The sequence below is a fragment of the Rhinoderma darwinii genome, chromosome 10 (genome assembly GCF_050947455.1).
Source record: "Rhinoderma darwinii isolate aRhiDar2 chromosome 10, aRhiDar2.hap1, whole genome shotgun sequence".
In the NCBI taxonomy this organism is placed as follows: domain Eukaryota; kingdom Metazoa; phylum Chordata; class Amphibia; order Anura; family Rhinodermatidae; genus Rhinoderma; species Rhinoderma darwinii.
This window is the reverse complement of record NC_134696.1, coordinates 26,293,729-26,311,030: the sequence shown is the minus strand read 5'-3', so window position 1 is coordinate 26,311,030 and position 17,302 is coordinate 26,293,729. Positions and strand designations below refer to the sequence as shown.

The following is a 17,302-nucleotide window of genomic DNA, read 5'->3' as shown; positions in this document are numbered from 1 at the left end:
TACGCCGGACTCCTCTATGGCGGCGCTGCCCAGGCAGAAACGGCTTCCCTGAATCAAATAAGTGACAGACCGCTGAAATCCCTTTCCGACATTTTACACCTGGAATGTTTCGCCTCTGTCGTACCCATATCCAATGCAATCATGTTTCTTAGTTGTAGATTGGCTGCTGCATCACCACGGGCCTTAGTGGGAACCAATCGATATTTACTATTACATTTTGTTTTGCAGAATGCTCCCGGAGAATGAAGAAATGTATAAAGTGTCAAGTATCGATCACCAAGAAGATTAGACAAGGTGAAGTATAGTTATAACGGTTACCGCTTTATTGTCTGGTTTGGGATTAGGCCATTTTTGAGGTACAGCGATCGGACACACATCACACTGGGAGATATTCCACTATATATCTACACAAGATGTGTTTAAACTTGTAGGTATCAAAGGAATATCTCAATACACATACAATATAGCCAGAATGTATTGTTAGTTCCCTAAATTCAAGGTATAAATATTACTGCAAAACCATGATCGTACATCATAACTGGAACCGAGTAGGTGCTAGATTACTGGATTTTGTTTTTAATATGAAACCCAGATCATCTACAGCCCCTGCAAATAAGTTTCCTGCACTTTCCGCTGCTCGGACTATTTTGGATCAGTCTTGTTAGGACGTTGGATTAACATCAATTCCAGATCATTGTGTTTGTGTAGCGGCACCTTATAAAGTGATCTGTCCCCCACACACAACCGAAGTGTGATCATGTGATCTAAACACAGAGGAACATTTTTGGCAATCTCCCAATTAAAGAGGTTATCCCATGAAGACAACCCCTTTCCATGTGCCTTATCTAGGTGTATGGACATCATAGAGGGGCTCCCCCGCTCTACACCCTCCTTTATTAGGCAGGTCAGCTATTCGAGAGGGACTCCCGCTCTGACGGACTCGGCCCAGCCATGTATTGGTTAACCATTTATTTGAAAGGACAGCAGCGGCCGCTGCTGGGAAAATGTGTTCCCCCTAGCAACATCAGCTGATCGTCCAGGTTTTCAGAAGCCGGACCAGTGGCCAGAAACTGCTCTCCATATCACAAAGGGATTGTAATTATGAAACAACCCAATTACTATCCAGGTAAAAGAGATTACGATTAAGAGTAGTACATACATTTTTAATTATTGAAGAATTTCTCCAATTCAATTCTCCTACCTGATCGGACATCAGGCATGGAATGGCGCAGGGTGTACGCTGGGTGGTACAGTTGTAAAGGCGATGAAGCCCGAGGAGTCCCATGCATGGATCCAATTAATTCTTAAAATATAGACATCATTTTAACTATTAACACATTAACTATTCACATCAAATTTGGCCGATTTTTATCATCCTAGTACCACAGATTATCATTTACAATCGTGAAATCCTTACATCGATGGTCCCTATTCTAACAATGCCTAGGTTGGGGAAAACACAGCAATAACTGGATGTTTCTGCGAGGAATGTGTTTCACGTGAGGAGGAAAAACAAACATGATCCAGTGTACATGTCGCCAGGTTCATGCCACCTGCTTCGTACCGTGTGGCCTGTTTGTTGTTACAGTATCCAGTGCACGGCTTTGGATTTGGGCACTAAACTTGTTTTTCATTTATCACTTAATTTAGAAGTTTAAGTCATCCCACACTATATCTTCTATCTTCAATTTTCCTTTTAATGAATTTTGAGTTAATAGCGGTCACTTATTCAGGACCCTCCTCTATTAACCAAAGTGGAAAGGGGCTACAAAACGTGTCTCTCACTCTGGAGGACCCAGCATGTTCATGCATTACACTGACGGCCCATTGATTTCAACAGGAGCTGTGTAATGCTTCATTTCTCCTGTGGTGGTGCTGCAGAGAAATTGAACACTTGCTGCCAGTTTCCCTCACAGATTACAGCTGATCGCTGGAGGTCCCACTAGCAGGACAATCTGTGATCAGATAATCATCAGGGGACCCCTCTAACAAAAAGGGCTTGCCCAAGGTAGACAAACCAGTGTACTTCTACATAGTAGCAGCCATATTTGTTGGCTAAACCAATATTTCTCAGAATGCCTCATAGTTATTAATAGTCAATCATATATTTAGGAACTAGTGGCATTATCAATAACTATACACTAGGGTCCTGTGTAGGGCTTACTTACCTCTGCAAGAAGTCCTTAGTACTTATTATCTCGGCCTCAAGGATTGGGTAAATCACTAGACCAACAGGCCTATCTCTGGTGTCTATGCAGTCCAATCCTTGGTGTTCTGTCATGTAGTACCACAAAAAGAACAAAAAGACAGCATCCGAAGCTAAAGTCACAATAGTATTCGTAGTGCAAGTAAAAAAATAAATAAAAGAGGACTCCATCCAATTGGCCCCAACACTATATCCACGAACACAGTAATAGATCGCACTCACGTCTTGATGCAAAACCATGACAACTTTAATGTGGGCGTGCACGACCGGATTAAAGCCATCATACTTTTGCATCAGGGCATGAGTACTGTGTATGACTCGGTTCTTCAGTCTCCATCAAACAAGCACACACCAATATTCGTTTTCCTGTAATCCTTTGCAGACAGTACAGAAGTTGACAGTCCTCCAAGCTTAGAAGCATCAGATCAACACAAGATGATGGAAGAGCTTCAAAACCGATATCGCCAAATGGAGGAAAGGATGACCTGCCCGATCTGCATTGACAGTCACATCAAGCTGGTGTTTCAGTGCGGACATGGGTCCTGCGCAGAGTGCAGTACATCTCTAACCTCTTGCCCCATTTGTAGGCAGGGCATCCGAGAGAGGATACAATTGTTTGTCTGATTGTGGGGTGGGGGGGGGTCAACACTGTAGACCAAAAGGACAGAAGAACTTGCCTGAACTAAGCATGGTTGTGTAGACAATCTCCCAGTACGAGGCTTCGGGGAGGAGACGACCAACTTTGCTTCTGAAGTGAGGTTGCTGTGTGTTTTTGTAAACACTTATTAATATAATCTGTATCTCTCCACACTGGAAGGGCTATTCTCTAGCGCAGTCTTCCTGAGAAATTCTATTTTTCAGAGGGACAGAAAAGGCCAATTCCGATCACCCATTCTATCATAACGTGTCATCACTGCCCATTCAAGACATGGTGTCTATACAGCAGTTGTCATTGTTTTAGTTTCTGTAATAAAACACTAAATCACGGCCTTCCAATACAAAGATGCTGCATTTCTTTCTTTATCATACAGGTTCATGAGACGTGACGAAGCAATACAGAAGGTCAATAGCCCATGGTTGGCCTGGAAAGTGTAGACTGGTGCTTCAGTAAAGTTAGTGGGCTCAAAGAAAGAAAAATTCTGTTAGATATCAATGGCTATTGAATACCGGTTTCCGGCCGGCTGGTCTTACATGGGGCAAATACAGTACGGGTCATACTTCTAAATCATGATATTGGACTAAGGAAGGATGTGTCGTTCTCTTTAGGATCTGTTATCAATTCTGCATCTTCCATTTTCAGATGATTGAGTGAATTAGCAAATTGAAGTTTGCTCATTTTTGTGTACAATGTATGAAATGTGTATATTACTGAAATAAAAGCAGGCTTGTTAATATTACCAAATTCATGCTTATTGGTGTCTTCCTGCTACGAATGGTTGTAAAATAATGACTCTTTCCCCCCCCCCCACCCGGTAGAGATACCCATAACCCACTTCATTTCTAATGATGCTGCCAAGTTGCTACAGGGTAAATGTGAGGTCAACCACAACTTTCCTTCAGGGGCCAGCTGCACATTAAAAAAAAAAAATTAATAAATAGGGTTGGCCTGATGGAATTTCCTCCCCCCCCCCCATATCAAATCTACATCCAAAAAACAACCTATTGAACACCTATACTGATTGTTCCTGCCAGGGTTCCATACTTAGTTTTTTTTGTCCGCTTCTCTCTGTGGGTGGCACTCTTCTGTTATGTGACAAGCAATTCGGCACAGTGATACGCGTGCGCTCCCGATACTTTGAGCCAAGTACAGCAGAACAGGACGGCTCCTGATCTACTGAGCCAGGCCTGGAGCCGTCCTATTTATTTGTATTGAGCAGCTCAGAGCCGGGTCACTCTCCCAAGATGTGCCGCCACCACTGCAACCATTGACCACAAAAATATACGTTGGCCAAAACATGGGGTGAGCTAAATGAATTATCTCCAGAACGATGAAGAATTTTAGCAAGAAGGTAACTACTGAAAATCATATCACATAAGGGACTATTTAAACATAGATCTTTGAGACAGGAATACCCCTTTAAGGTTGAAGTTTAGGTAAAAAAAAACATTTGCCATTTAAGGGCTGGTAATCCCTTTGCTTCCGGAAAAGGAGGCTCATCCATGAAATCCTGCTGAGGCGGTGTACACACTATGTTTGTGGCACATATTCACTGCATATCCTGGGAAATTTTGTGGTACATATCTCTATAAGCTATAATGCGCCCAGCGTATGCCGAGAGTCTCCTTTTGGCATACGTCTGGCCCATATAGATTGCTGTATTAAAAAAAAACCTCTACTACGCTTTTCAATACAAAGGCGTTTCACAAAAAGACATTACTGCGCGGTGTACGTTTTTTTTTTTACAATGGAGAAAGTGGGCAGCATTTGCAGCTGTATGTTCTGAATGGGATATGTATTCTGCATTTAAGTCGGCAGATATTCTTGGTTCTGTATATACAGTATAACAAATGGAGTGTGAAAACGTGAACAGAACCTTTATCTGTTTTTATCAAGGCATTTTTTTTTTTATGGGCTCATAACGGCACTTCTATCTGGACAGTATAATAAGTGTAATGTGAACTTTCTGCACGCGTTAAATCAAAGGCGGATGGAATTTTCAAAAAGATAAAGTTTTCCATTTCCAGAAATACATAAATAAAGAAGATCTACGCTATAAAATATAATTAGCTCCTAGTGGCATAGACACTACCAGTTAATGAAGAGATGTAGACAGACGTTTCTTTGCAGACAGACAGATGCTGGGCACAACCCTTAGATTGGTGCCAGGGTTTAAATAACAGCCCGGTGTGCTCAACAAACTGCATAAAACCTTAAAAAGCACTTGAAAGAACACGGAGATCAATGTAATGAAGACGTTGGAGATTATTTACTGCATGACAGTAGGCACAGCAATAAATTATTTAGTTATGGGTAAATATACGTGCATACATTAATTTAGGCACCCATCCCGGCCAGCCACCCCAGTACTTCACTTACACAACGGATGTCTCTTTATGGCCAGTGGAGGGAGAGTCTTTAGGGAAAAACCTTTGCCTGAATCCATCTCCAACATGTAGCTTGTCAGCTGTCGTGAAACTGCAACAAAGTGTGATCATATCAGCAAATGGAAGCTGTATACTATATCTCCAGTTGTTTTACAACTGGAATTGTGATGCATCTGAAAGATTAGAATCTCCTCTTTCATATGCCACCAGAACCGCTGTTCTAGGTGGTCCACAGCTCGAGATATGGCTGTTTGAAGTGATCCCCCTTCCCTCCAGCCTCAGTCTCTCACACTGTGTGAAGCAGGTTCATGCTGATAGGACGGCGTCAGAGGCTGTGAGATAGCTCCGCCTCAGGAGAATCGCTGGTGTGGACGCCCATTTGTCAAGTAGAGGCTCATTTGCATATTTAGAAAAAAAGCTCATTACTTTTATAATAAACTTTTTGGGACACAATTTTCACTAGCATTATCAGTGTGACCACGCCTAGATTAGCTAGGAGATAGGGCATCACTAAACTAGTGACAGATCCTCATTGAAGGAGTTTTTGGACACTATAACATTGATAGCCTATCCTTAGGATAGGCCATCAATGTTCGATTGTTGTGGATCCGACCTCCGAGACCTCTGCCAATCAGCACAATGAAAGGGCCACTTTGATCCTGCGAGCGCCGCAGCCCATTCATTGTGCTAATCAACGGGTCCCAGAAAATGGACCACCCCCGATCAAACATTCATGGCCTATCCTAAGGATAATGGTCGCCACCTCATAAATGGCAGGACCATCATTTATTATATAAAAAGGGCATTGAAACTCTGTGCGTTATATTTGGTCAATGCAAGCCAGTAAAAAATAAAAACTTCACATTGCACTTAGACTCGCATATACAGTACATTTGTGAAGACTTTCCCTTGTAAGCTAAGCACTGCAGACCGCTCCTTCTGAATTCACTAATAGGAAGTTATCATTGTCCGCCATGTTATAGATACAGTGGAGCTGCAGCCCGGTCATGGTCTTATTTCCTGTTTGGGTAAGAAATTCAAGTTATTTTCGCTGTATCTATCTCTCAGCCGTCAGGAAGTAAAGGGCTTCAAGGATTCAAGTCTCTTTCTACTCTGTCCTGAAATGAATGCAGTGCGCCGCTTGCAAGTGAATGAAGATTAAAAGTCTAGTTTAGAAAATTAATTTTTATATATCCTGTTAGACATACCTCCCAACCGTCCCGGATCCGGCGGGACAGTCCCGATCTCTAACCGCTGTCCCGCCGGTCTGCAAAATGTCCCGCTGGGCGCTGCATCCAAACAGCTGTTCGCTGCGGACTGCAGAAGCGATCAGAAGAAGGCAGGAGTCTTGCGGCAGTGTTCTCACTGCGTTCGATGTCGGCACGGGACTGGACCAGTCCAGTCACCTGACCTCACCGGTCAGGTGACTGGACTGGTCCACACCCGGGCCGGCATCGACACCAGTGAGAACGCCGCTGCAAGACTCCTGACTTCTGACGGTTAGTGACGTCAACAGCAGAGCGGAGAGTGGCAGCAGTAGGGCCGGTTACCGCTCTCCGCTCTGGCGGCAATGTGGCACCTACAAGGGGACTGTGTGTGGAGCTATTTACAGGGAGGCTGTGTCTGGTGCTATCTACCGGGGGGCTGCGTCTGGCGCTATCTACAGGGGGGCTGCGTCTGGCGCTATCTACAGGGGGGCTGCGTCTGGCGCTATCTACAGGGGGGCTGTGTCTGGCGCTATCTACAAGGGGGCTGTGTCTGGCGCTATCTACAGGGGGGCTGTGTCTGGCGCTATCTACAGGGGGGCTGTGTCTGGCGCTATCTACAGGGGGGCTGTGTCTGGCGCTATCTACAGGGGGGCTGTGTCTGGCGCTATCTACAGGGGGGCTGTGTCTGGCGCTATCTACAGGGGGGCTGTGTCTGGAGCTATCTTCAGGGGGCTGTGTGTGGAGCAATCTACAGGGGGGCTCTGGTGGATTATTTTTCCATTGACCGGTAGCAGAGTTACACAACTGGAAAAAAAAAATCCCCATCATGTACTGATAACTGTCAATTGAAAAGTCATCCATCACAGGGTCTCCCTCTTGACTTTCATTGTTCTCAGCCTTTTGGTTTGTCCTGCAGCTGCTGCCGCCGTGATGAGCAAATGTTATACCCAAGATAGGAAAAGTAACACAAAGACGATATAACCGGATCCATAATATCAGTGATATCCAGACAGTCTAGAGATCCGCAGTGAGAATGTGCGCTTGTTATTTGCAGAAGGATCTGGTCGTGATTTGATGAGTTGATACGGAATATTCGGCGTGGTTGGGAGGTATGTGTTAGAGAGGGTTAAGTTCTCTGTTCAGCAACCCCATCTCTTGGCCAGAGTGGAAAGCAGTTACATAAAGAGTCAGTCTCTCTCTCCCCCTCTCCCTAGAACGCCGCTATTACACAGTAAACTGTTATTAGTTTCATATATAAGTGTTGTGCCTCTGGGCTCACCCTAAGCTCAGCTGGAGGATTACACATCAGATTCTGGACTCTTTCCACAAAACCGTCCACTTCATTGAGCATTTACTCCAAACACAGAAACTGTCCAAAATGGCAACACAGCACAATGAAACACTCTATTAATGTTGGCTGCGGAGCGTGTACAATAACAGTCTAAATTTAACCATCAAGTGCTGCCCATCACCAGGTGGTAAGTACCATCTCCGCACTGCTTACAACACAGAGGATTTAGAATTATATAGGGAACATTACGTAATGCCACTTGTAAAAAACATGCAACCTCTTAGAGACTGATTGGTGAAATGTTTCCACCTCATCTTTTGTAGGTTGTGGTTTTACAAATGGTCACCATATAAGTTTGGATGAATGTCCATAATGAAGCGTCTGTATTCTATCCCCCTTCCTATTGGGATTTGGAAGCACAAAGGGCCACTATATAAGACAAGAACCCTTAAAGTGTAGCTAAACGTTTGACAAACTTCTGACATGTCATAGTGACATGTCAGAAGTTTGGATTGGTGGGGGTCCGAGCACGTGTCTGTTCGACTTTTTCCGGTATGCCGATGTATCGGAGTACGGGCTCATAGACTTTCTATTGACTCCGTACACCAATGCATATATTTCCGGAAAAATATCATAGTAGGAATTGTGTAATACTTAATTTCCCCTGTGGTGGCACTGCAGGGAAATTGTACATTTGCTGCTAGTGTCACCCGCCAATTACAGATGATCACTGGGAGACACAGCAGCAGGATGCTCCCTGATCACCTTTTTGTCGGAGGATCCATCTTCATTAAGCTTCCTACCTCTATGTTAATGTCATAAGTACAACATTTTAGTTGGCACCTGAATGATTGCTCATGGGTTGTGCTCCTGATTTTCATTAATATTACGACTTTTGACAAATCTTTATAAGAGTCACGAACATTCTCCAACCAGTGGCTAAAAAGCCACATGTGGCTCTTGGGCCCCCTGCATGTGGCTTCCCAGCTGTTGGCAGATACTGTTGTGTAGTACTGATGCCAGGGACTTCTTAGAATTATTAGAACTAGCTACTAGTCTACTAGTCTACTAGTCTCTAAATGATATCACTGGTCCAGCCACGTACTCGGACTCCTGCTGTTATATAAATGTAGCTTAACATGGTGGCCATTCCAGTTCATATAGGGTGTGCCAAGCAGGGAACCATGTAATTTTACATTAAGATAAAGGCCGACAGTCAGAGGTTAGAGAGGCCGGACCAGCGGCGATCACTGGCTCCGAAGTAAGAAGGTACTCTGTGTGGTAGACACCACCTGCTCTACTTGCAAGTGGCTTGCTACCTACAGACTTGTGTGTTCGGATCATGACCACACAGAGGCAAATGTGGCCCATATGTGGTCATCTCCCAAATAAATTTTCCTGATATTCTTGTATACATCATAGAGTTTAGGGTACTTTTTGGTGGCACATGCATTTTCAAAACGGCAAATACTGTATATCTACAGCTATCAGAAGTCATTGGCCATGGGGTTTTCTCAAAAAATAATATTGACCTTTTGGGACCTTTTCCCTAAAATGACTGGCCCTAAAATCTAATCAATAATTAGTATAAAAGTTGTAACACACTTCAGTACTAAAAGTCAATTATTTTAGCTTCTACTCAGTAGTTCCATGTGTCCATCCCATACATTGAGGACCTCTGGGCCTGGAGGACCTCACAAGTTAAGACGGTAATTTTTTTCCCTGACCTTCATTAAGTCCGTGTTGATAGATTTGTTTGCTCTTATTGAACCAGCTGCTTTACATGTGTTGTTTATTCAGAATTATTTTTCTTTAATAGTTTAACCTCCTGACAAGAGAACAGCAGTGCAATCCAGGAACAGCAAACCAAAATCTCAAAAAATACAGATGGTTGGCAAACTAAAGCTTCATTATAGGTCACGTGGACTTCTATAAAAGTCAAATAAACCATCGAAACCTTCTAACACTCCAGCAGGTTCTGAAGTAATGGAAGTCAATAAATAGAATGACTAGAAATTGAAATCAATGGGAGGCGGTTTCGGACATTTTTTGGCACGGATTCCGACACGGTTTCCACATCAAAAACAGGCGTCAAAAAAACTCTGTGTGAACTGGGCCTTATTTTAAAAGCAAGTAAGAAAAAAAATAAATAGAAAAATTGTATTGGTTGATATGATACCCAAATAAAAGAATCTCCTTCTTCGTTTATGCTAGTACATTTTGTCCAAAATACTTTTTATGGAGACATTTTCCTAAAAATAAAAAGTGGGATTACAACTGTGTAAATGGTCAAAAAAATTGTCCAATTGTCCAATTCCAGAAGAATTGGGCACAATTTGTATAGATCAGTTCTCTCATTGATGTCCTCTGCCCTCACCTTCCACCACCCAGCCCTTCTGTTAAAGGGGTTATGCAGGATTTCAAGGATAGGCTATTAATATTAGTTCAGTGGGTGTCCGAGTCAGACCCCCACCACTCTAACATTAATGGCCTATCCTAAGGATAGACCACCAATTTTAAAATCCCGAAAAAACCCTTTAAGTGTTGCAACTCCACACCCAGTGCCAGTACGAGGAGGTGGCCGTCCTAGGTGCCATTAAAGGGGAGGTTCCAATTTATTGATTAGAAAAAAACAACAACAATGCATTTCAACTTCTTTGTACAACCAATTGGGCATTATGTCTGAGCTGCAGATAGTGCTGGAGGTGCCCGGGTATGATGGGCACTTCCCTTAAGTGTATTGGTGAAGCAGCGGTGCCTGTCACAAAGGAATAGACACTGGTCGTCAAATCTATTAAAGGCCAGCATCTTTTCATGACAGGTCTGACTAGCGATTATACCACACAATTATAAATTACCCGGCCCTCTCCATGCCTCCTCCAGCCCCCTTTACGATGTGTGATGGCCACTAACGCTTCTGTCTGTATACACAGCGGTTGTCAATCATGAGCGGTCAATAAAATGTCCGCTGAATTCCTTCATATAATATTTCTTATATTGTTTTAGGTCATTCAGCATATTCTCATGAAAGATCCACTTTAAATGAACGATTGTCCCACTACCATGCGTCAGGGGCCTGGGGGTGGTGGAGTGCATTCTTGGGCACAAATAGAGCTTGTCCACATGCCGCCACCAAAGACACACTGGTACTTCAATGGCCCATGATACAGGGGATTATGTGAGCGGTTTGAGGTGGTGTCATTCTGCTATATTGCAAGATGATCTACAACTGGTTGGTTTGCAGGTCTACTCGGGACAATCTCCTGTTACGGTACGTTTTTTTTTACATGTCAATGGTCAGATTTGCAAATATTTGCTCAGTATTATATTTAGACCCATCTGAAAAAATAATTCTAATGTAAGTGTATGAGGCCATCCTGACAATAAAATGTGAGATTTCAGCATGCCCGATCCTTTGTTCTTCCAGGAGATAAGCGCTGCCAGAGATGTCTGGCAGCAGCTTATCCCTCTCCCCCATTGAAATAAACATGCAGTCTGAGCGTTGACCGGTCAGCTATGTTATGTGTATAATCGGCCGCTGCTTTGATTGGTCTCCCCTCCCCTGCTTGAGGCTGTGGAGCTGTGGGGGTAGTTATTCTATAGCCCCATTGATATGGAGGTCTTGCTCGTAAGTTACCAGAAGTTATCTTTGCACAGAAAATATTTGTGTTATTTCCTTTAATGTTATGTTCACACATTGCGATTTGTTGCAGATTTTTGAGCCCAAGCCAGGAGTGGATCCAGGAGAAGTACAAGTTCTTCCTTTATATTTCCAATTCTGTTTAAAACCACTTCTGGCCTTGGCTCAAACATCTGCATTAAAATCTGCAACAAATCGCAATGTGTGAACACAGCCTGTATAACATGATATAATCTGCTTCTGTATAATATGTTATAGTATATAATATTATAGTTTACCACAAAAGAACAAGTTTTTTTATTGCCCTTGTACAGCGTTACCCTTTCATTTGAGGTTTCTCACTGTGTATACAGTGTTTAGGAGGAGCTGAAGAGTCGTGCCGCGTCCAAGCCCTTCGTGCCGCGTCCCAGCCCTTCGTGCCGCGTCCCAGCCCTTCGTGCCGCGTCCCAGCCCTTCGTGCCGCGTCCCAGCCCTTCGTGCCGCGTCCCAGCCCTTCGTGCCGCGTCCCAGCCCTTCGTTCCCCGGTCCCAGCCCTACTTCCCCGGTCCCAGCCCTTCTTCCCAGATCACAGTATAAATGTTGGATCCCTTATCTGAAGCAAAGAAAGAAATTTTGTGCAGAAACCTCACAACCTTGAAACTGCGATCTGCACAGGGATTATTTTTTTACGAATTTTAACCCCGTCTGCAAAAGAAGTGTAAGTTCTACTTCATAGTAAAGCATTTATGGTCCACATTACGGCTGCAACACCTGGAGAGCATGTGAATCTACTGAACTGAGCTTTAGATTACTATAGGTTCTAGGATTATCTATGCTCCGTTCTGTAGAACAGCGTGGCGTCCAGAAGTCGTGGCGGGGAGTTAAACATTTACCCTAAGTGTCCCCTTGCAGTTTCACAAAATCGTGGGACCCCCCCCCCCCCCTCCTGGATCAGTTCTTGCCATGGAAAGTCATTTCCCAAACCAGACAATCCCTTTAAGCAGTTTGTAAGTAACATTTACTTCTATCTATTCGTGTCCTATGGGTTTGGACAATCTCTGAGGTTCTAGGAAAAAAAACCATTAAAAACGTGCTTTATATGTCACGTAACTCATGGGAAGGAGGAATCAAATCAACCTCAACCCCGTTCCCCAAACAAACATTCTCCATGGGCCTCATTGGCAGCCTCAGGGGTCACAACTATATTATGTACACACTTTGCCTACGTGACTCAATAAGACAACTCCTTTACATATGCCCTACTACAGCATAAAGGACAGTTCTCAACATGAGATCCCCCAGCCAGGACCGCTCCGGACCGGTCAGCTATTACACGGTCGGCCATTCATTTAAACGGCCGACATGTAAAACTACGGTTCCCCTGCAGCAGCCCTGGCAATACCAGTTTTTCGTGGGGAGTTTTTGAGAAGCCCAACATTCAGGTTCATTGTAAAAATTGTACTTCTGACCTGGGTGGCAAAGCCTAACACCATAATAGGGGTCCATTATGATCTTTTATATATACCACTATGTATAGTATTTGACAATTAACTGTTTTTTTGCACCCTCATTGGTAGGTATGGAGGGTAGTATAAGGAACACAAAAAACATTATAAATATCACCATACACAGCGGCGCACGTAGAAAAGATTAAAATGCTCCCACCATTTAGGTGCCAATTTTTCCCATCCAGGTCAGAAGGGCCCCTAAAGCCCTTTTCATGACCCTGGGGCTAATTCCCTAGCCCCTCTTGAGAGGACTCCTGCACAGGTTCTTTCCACCCAGTAACAAATGATATAGGACCAACCAGAACTGGGCCCCTCTCTCCAAGGGCCCCATAGTAGTCGCATGGTCTGTCTCTGTGGTATGTACGCCCCCGACCATACATCATGTCAAATAACAAACTCAGCACTGCTACATTGCATATACATCGGTTGTGTTGTACAAATAAGCATTACGTCCCCATATAGGTAAAAACAAATAATAATAATAATAGTGAATAGTCCATTTTCTTCATGTTTTTTGCCTCCTGAATTGCTACATTTAGCCGTGCAGTAATATATTTACATCTGTTACCGCATTCTCCATAATGGGTGGCAGGACTGGTACATATGCCAGCACGGCCTGAAATTACAAAACTGACAACTACATCATGAATGTAACACTGTGTTGACTTCACAGACATTGCCAATGTGTATAGAACTGGAGGAGGAAACCGTACAGGTCATTAATAAAAATATACATTCGGCATCAACCTCCATTAACATGAGCGGTTGAGTTAAAAGAAGTGATTTGTACAAGACAAGTAGGCAGCAGCATGAGTCAATGGAAATTCACCCTAAGTCACTGACCTAGTTCTCGGACTGCATCCCGCCTTCTCTCTGGCACACAATTGGGAGTATGTTAAATTTGTCTTATTTTGGAACAGCTCGTGTAAAATATTCCACATTCCCCGCCAGCTGGAAAACCGTCTGTTTATAAAGCATATCTCATTAAAAACGGCAGGTCTGTAAGAAGAAAAGGTGTTTTGGTTACTTGATAGACAGGTACAGAACGACTCTTTGCCTAGATCTCGTGATCGAACAGAGATTTAAAGGTACACTCAACCTAAAATAAACTTCAACTCAGATATCTATATAAATGACTCTGGAGCTTTAAAGAGCTTTTTAACCTGGAAGATCTTTATTAAAAATATGCAAAACTGTGAATCTTCAATAAACTTCCTATTATGGAACCATATCCACCAGAAAACGGGGGCTAAAACACAGATCACCGTCAGTTGTTTGATCTCTTATTCTTCGGAGGTCATTCACCAGGGCTCGGAGAACACCAATATCCTTTCTTTGTAGAAATAGGAAAGCAAGAACTGCACAAAATGAAGTTTAGAATAGTTGTCACTTTTTATGATCCCCCGCCCCATTTCTTATGAGGGATACACAAAGCAATAATGAAGCTGCAGGACAGGTACCACGAATATCTATATAAAGTGGCCCCATTTTGGTACTGGTTAACACCACAAACTCTATCCCTGGAGTGCGGGGCCTGAGGCTTATTTGCACCCCTCCGCCTTTCAAACTATCACAGAAGTCTCTCCATAGACCCCCTGAACAACTGTCAGCGCTACGTATTGCTCTATCAACCTAAAAAGGCCAACTGTAGCATCAAGGCTTATGAGGTGGGTATGTCAGGTGGTTTGGTGGCCAGCAATCTTGAACTGGGTAATAACGTTTTTAAAGAAGTATTCGGCACACAGAATATGGTTTTGAAATTCTTCAGATTTATTTTACAGTTGTACTTGATGCCAGAGACTTTGAGCACCAAAAATAGCGGTTAGCCGCCATACGGATGACAGTGCCAAACGACTGGATACGCCAGTGACCAGTAGGATAAAGTGCCTGATGAAGGTCGTCTCCTGACCGAAACGTCGCACGCACTAAGCCTCTGGTATCAAGTACAACTGTAATATAAATCTGAAGAATTTCAAAACCATATTCTGTGTGCCGAATACTTCTTTAAGTACGATTGGGTTGGGACCCTATTCGTGCACCTACTTTGGTCTAGTGAATTCTGAACCACTATCTGGGTAATAACGTTTGCTCGGCTCATTCCGTAATAGCCATAGACTTCAATGGAGAAGGCCACACAAGCATGGCAACCTAGAAGTCTATGGGGAGAGTGAGAGAACAGAATCGGCAAACATTGGTCATGGGGATCCCCATTCTCCCGATAGGTAAGGGTCCTGGAGGTGGGACCCACACCTATCACACATTTATCCATCATTCTTTGGACTTGCATGAATATTCATAACATCTTATCGAAGTGCCTGGGACTAGGAAACATGATGTGGGCATTGTAAGTGGCACCATCGTTTGCTCTGGGCATAAGGAGAATAGAAAACGGAGCACGGTATAGGCACATCGATCAGTTACAAGGTTTGCATTAATAAGTCCAAAACGTTATAATTGTTCTTTTTTGTATTTATAGTTACCACGGAGGCCGGGCATGGGGGGTACAGATCCTACATGGGAACACAAGCTGACAGAACAGGCGGTAACACCAGATAAAGAATGAACACAAGAACACAAGGCTCATTCATTCTGGTTCACTCTACAGTAGGTTTCCTGATACATAAGAAGCACGGTCTTTTTATTAGACAGCATTCCTTTATAATAGATAGAACAGGCCGGCCTGTGTGCCAAACCTTCTATTTCCACTTCCATATTACTACCTCATTGGCTTGGTTACGTCTGGTAGCAGACGCTGCAGCGGCAGTCGAAAAATCACTGAAGTCCTTTTTGTCTGGAGAGGTAAAGGGTAGGAGAAGACATTCCTCCAGATCCCTTGGCAGCAGTAGGTGTCTTAGATGTAAAACAATAAAAAAATAAACCGTGTATTTTTATTTTTAATTAAAAAACATTTTATATTTTTTTGCCCTGAGTCCACAGTCATCGCTTGGAGTTCCTGGGCCCCAATGCAAAATCTGTAACATGGCCCCTGAACCTACAATATGCCATTTATAACATCGGTGTCTTCTTATAAGACTGAAGGGCCTTTGGGCGCACCAGGGCCCAGGCGCAACTGCTACTTCTGCACCCTCCTAATGGCACACCCCTGCCGGAGACATTCTCCTCTGTCAAGGTGGGTGATGGTCATAGTTATATCATTGCACCTATGGCCATCAAGTTCAATCAAAGGAAGAGGGCGTCCAAATAGTGATCCAAACATGGCCAAAAAACTTAGCAAGGCATGGTCCAATTTCCCCCCATTAAGAGAAAAGGGGAAAAAAAAAACAAGGTAAGATCATACAATGTGTTAGGGAGCCTGAGGGCCCTCGGATATAAGGGCCAGGTTTTAATCCATAGGACTACACCACTTACATTAAAGATATCTCCATTTTATATTACCGAATGTATTGTGAAGATATCTGGTCAATCTTCTAATAAAAACCTGAACTTACATTTGCTGCTGCTGAATACCATCTGTTATATCCACTCCTACGCCACCGTGGCTCTCCATTGTCCAAAACCCTACAGTATCAATATTGCAGAATATGTTTGCTCCATATAAAGTTAATCATCGAGCCCTATTTAGCAGTTAAGTACTGGATTTTCTATGATTTATTACAAGAGTCTCCAAGTTCTAAGTCATTTCCAGAAAACCTCTCCTGGAGCTTAAAACTGAAGTATTAATAGAAGAACATTGACAGCCTGGAAAGACTTTTACGGGGCCACCAACATTCAGCTGTACAAAGGCCTGGAGTCCACCTCACTGTTCTATATTATGTTAGGCAATAGTTTCCTCAATCTGTTTCCTCTAGCATGAGACAATCTAGCAGTTCTTTAATATGACGGAGAAACGATCCTACAAGTCCATAGCTGGACAGGTCAGTCTGGAAGGAATTACATTGGTAGAAGGTTTTAAGTTCTAAATTCAATTTGGCTACATATATGGGAGAAGGTTATAAACGACTCCATCAGAAGAGGACGTCATACATAACCCCACCAAGGATCTTCCAGCCCAATTTTACAACTTACTCATTACAGATATTGTAGTTTGAATGGACACCCTAATAGAAATGGAAAATTAAGAAAAAACATTTTTTTTAAAGTACTGGATTTCTGCCTTAAAGTTTATGATCACGTCAAGAAAGAAACCAAGAGTCCTTTGCCGCAGAGGTAACAGTCCATGGAAATGTAAAAAAGTCAAACAAAAATTAGGAGCCACAACCCTGGGTACATCTCTTTTTCTACATTTGGATTTTAATTTGGTGTCTAAAAACATCATGGTCCAAAACTTGACTATAAAAAGTTATTCAGGGCATTCAGAGTTATTACTGCACCACTATATTATAGGATATTATATATAGTTCTTCTATATATCTGCTATACATGAACTTACCATATCAACAGGGCCGGTGTTAGGAGTGTTGGATT

The 17,302-nt window shown here is 43.1% G+C and overlaps 1 protein-coding gene across 8 annotated transcripts in view; it reads left to right on the top strand.

Moving 5' to 3' along the window:
* Nucleotides 1–3,608, top strand: part of MIB2 (MIB E3 ubiquitin protein ligase 2) — a 111,570-nt gene extending 107,962 nt beyond the window's left edge. For all 8 annotated transcript variants that reach the window (XM_075839597.1, XM_075839598.1, XM_075839591.1 and 5 more), the window contains 2 exons: nucleotides 229–294; nucleotides 2,589–3,608. In XM_075839597.1, the coding sequence (XP_075695712.1) occupies nucleotides 229–294; nucleotides 2,589–2,830 (308 nt within the window). In that variant the 3' untranslated portion in view covers nucleotides 2,831–3,608. The remainder of the gene's footprint in view (nucleotides 1–228; nucleotides 295–2,588) is intronic.
* The last annotated feature ends 13,694 nt before the right edge of the window (nucleotides 3,609–17,302 follow it).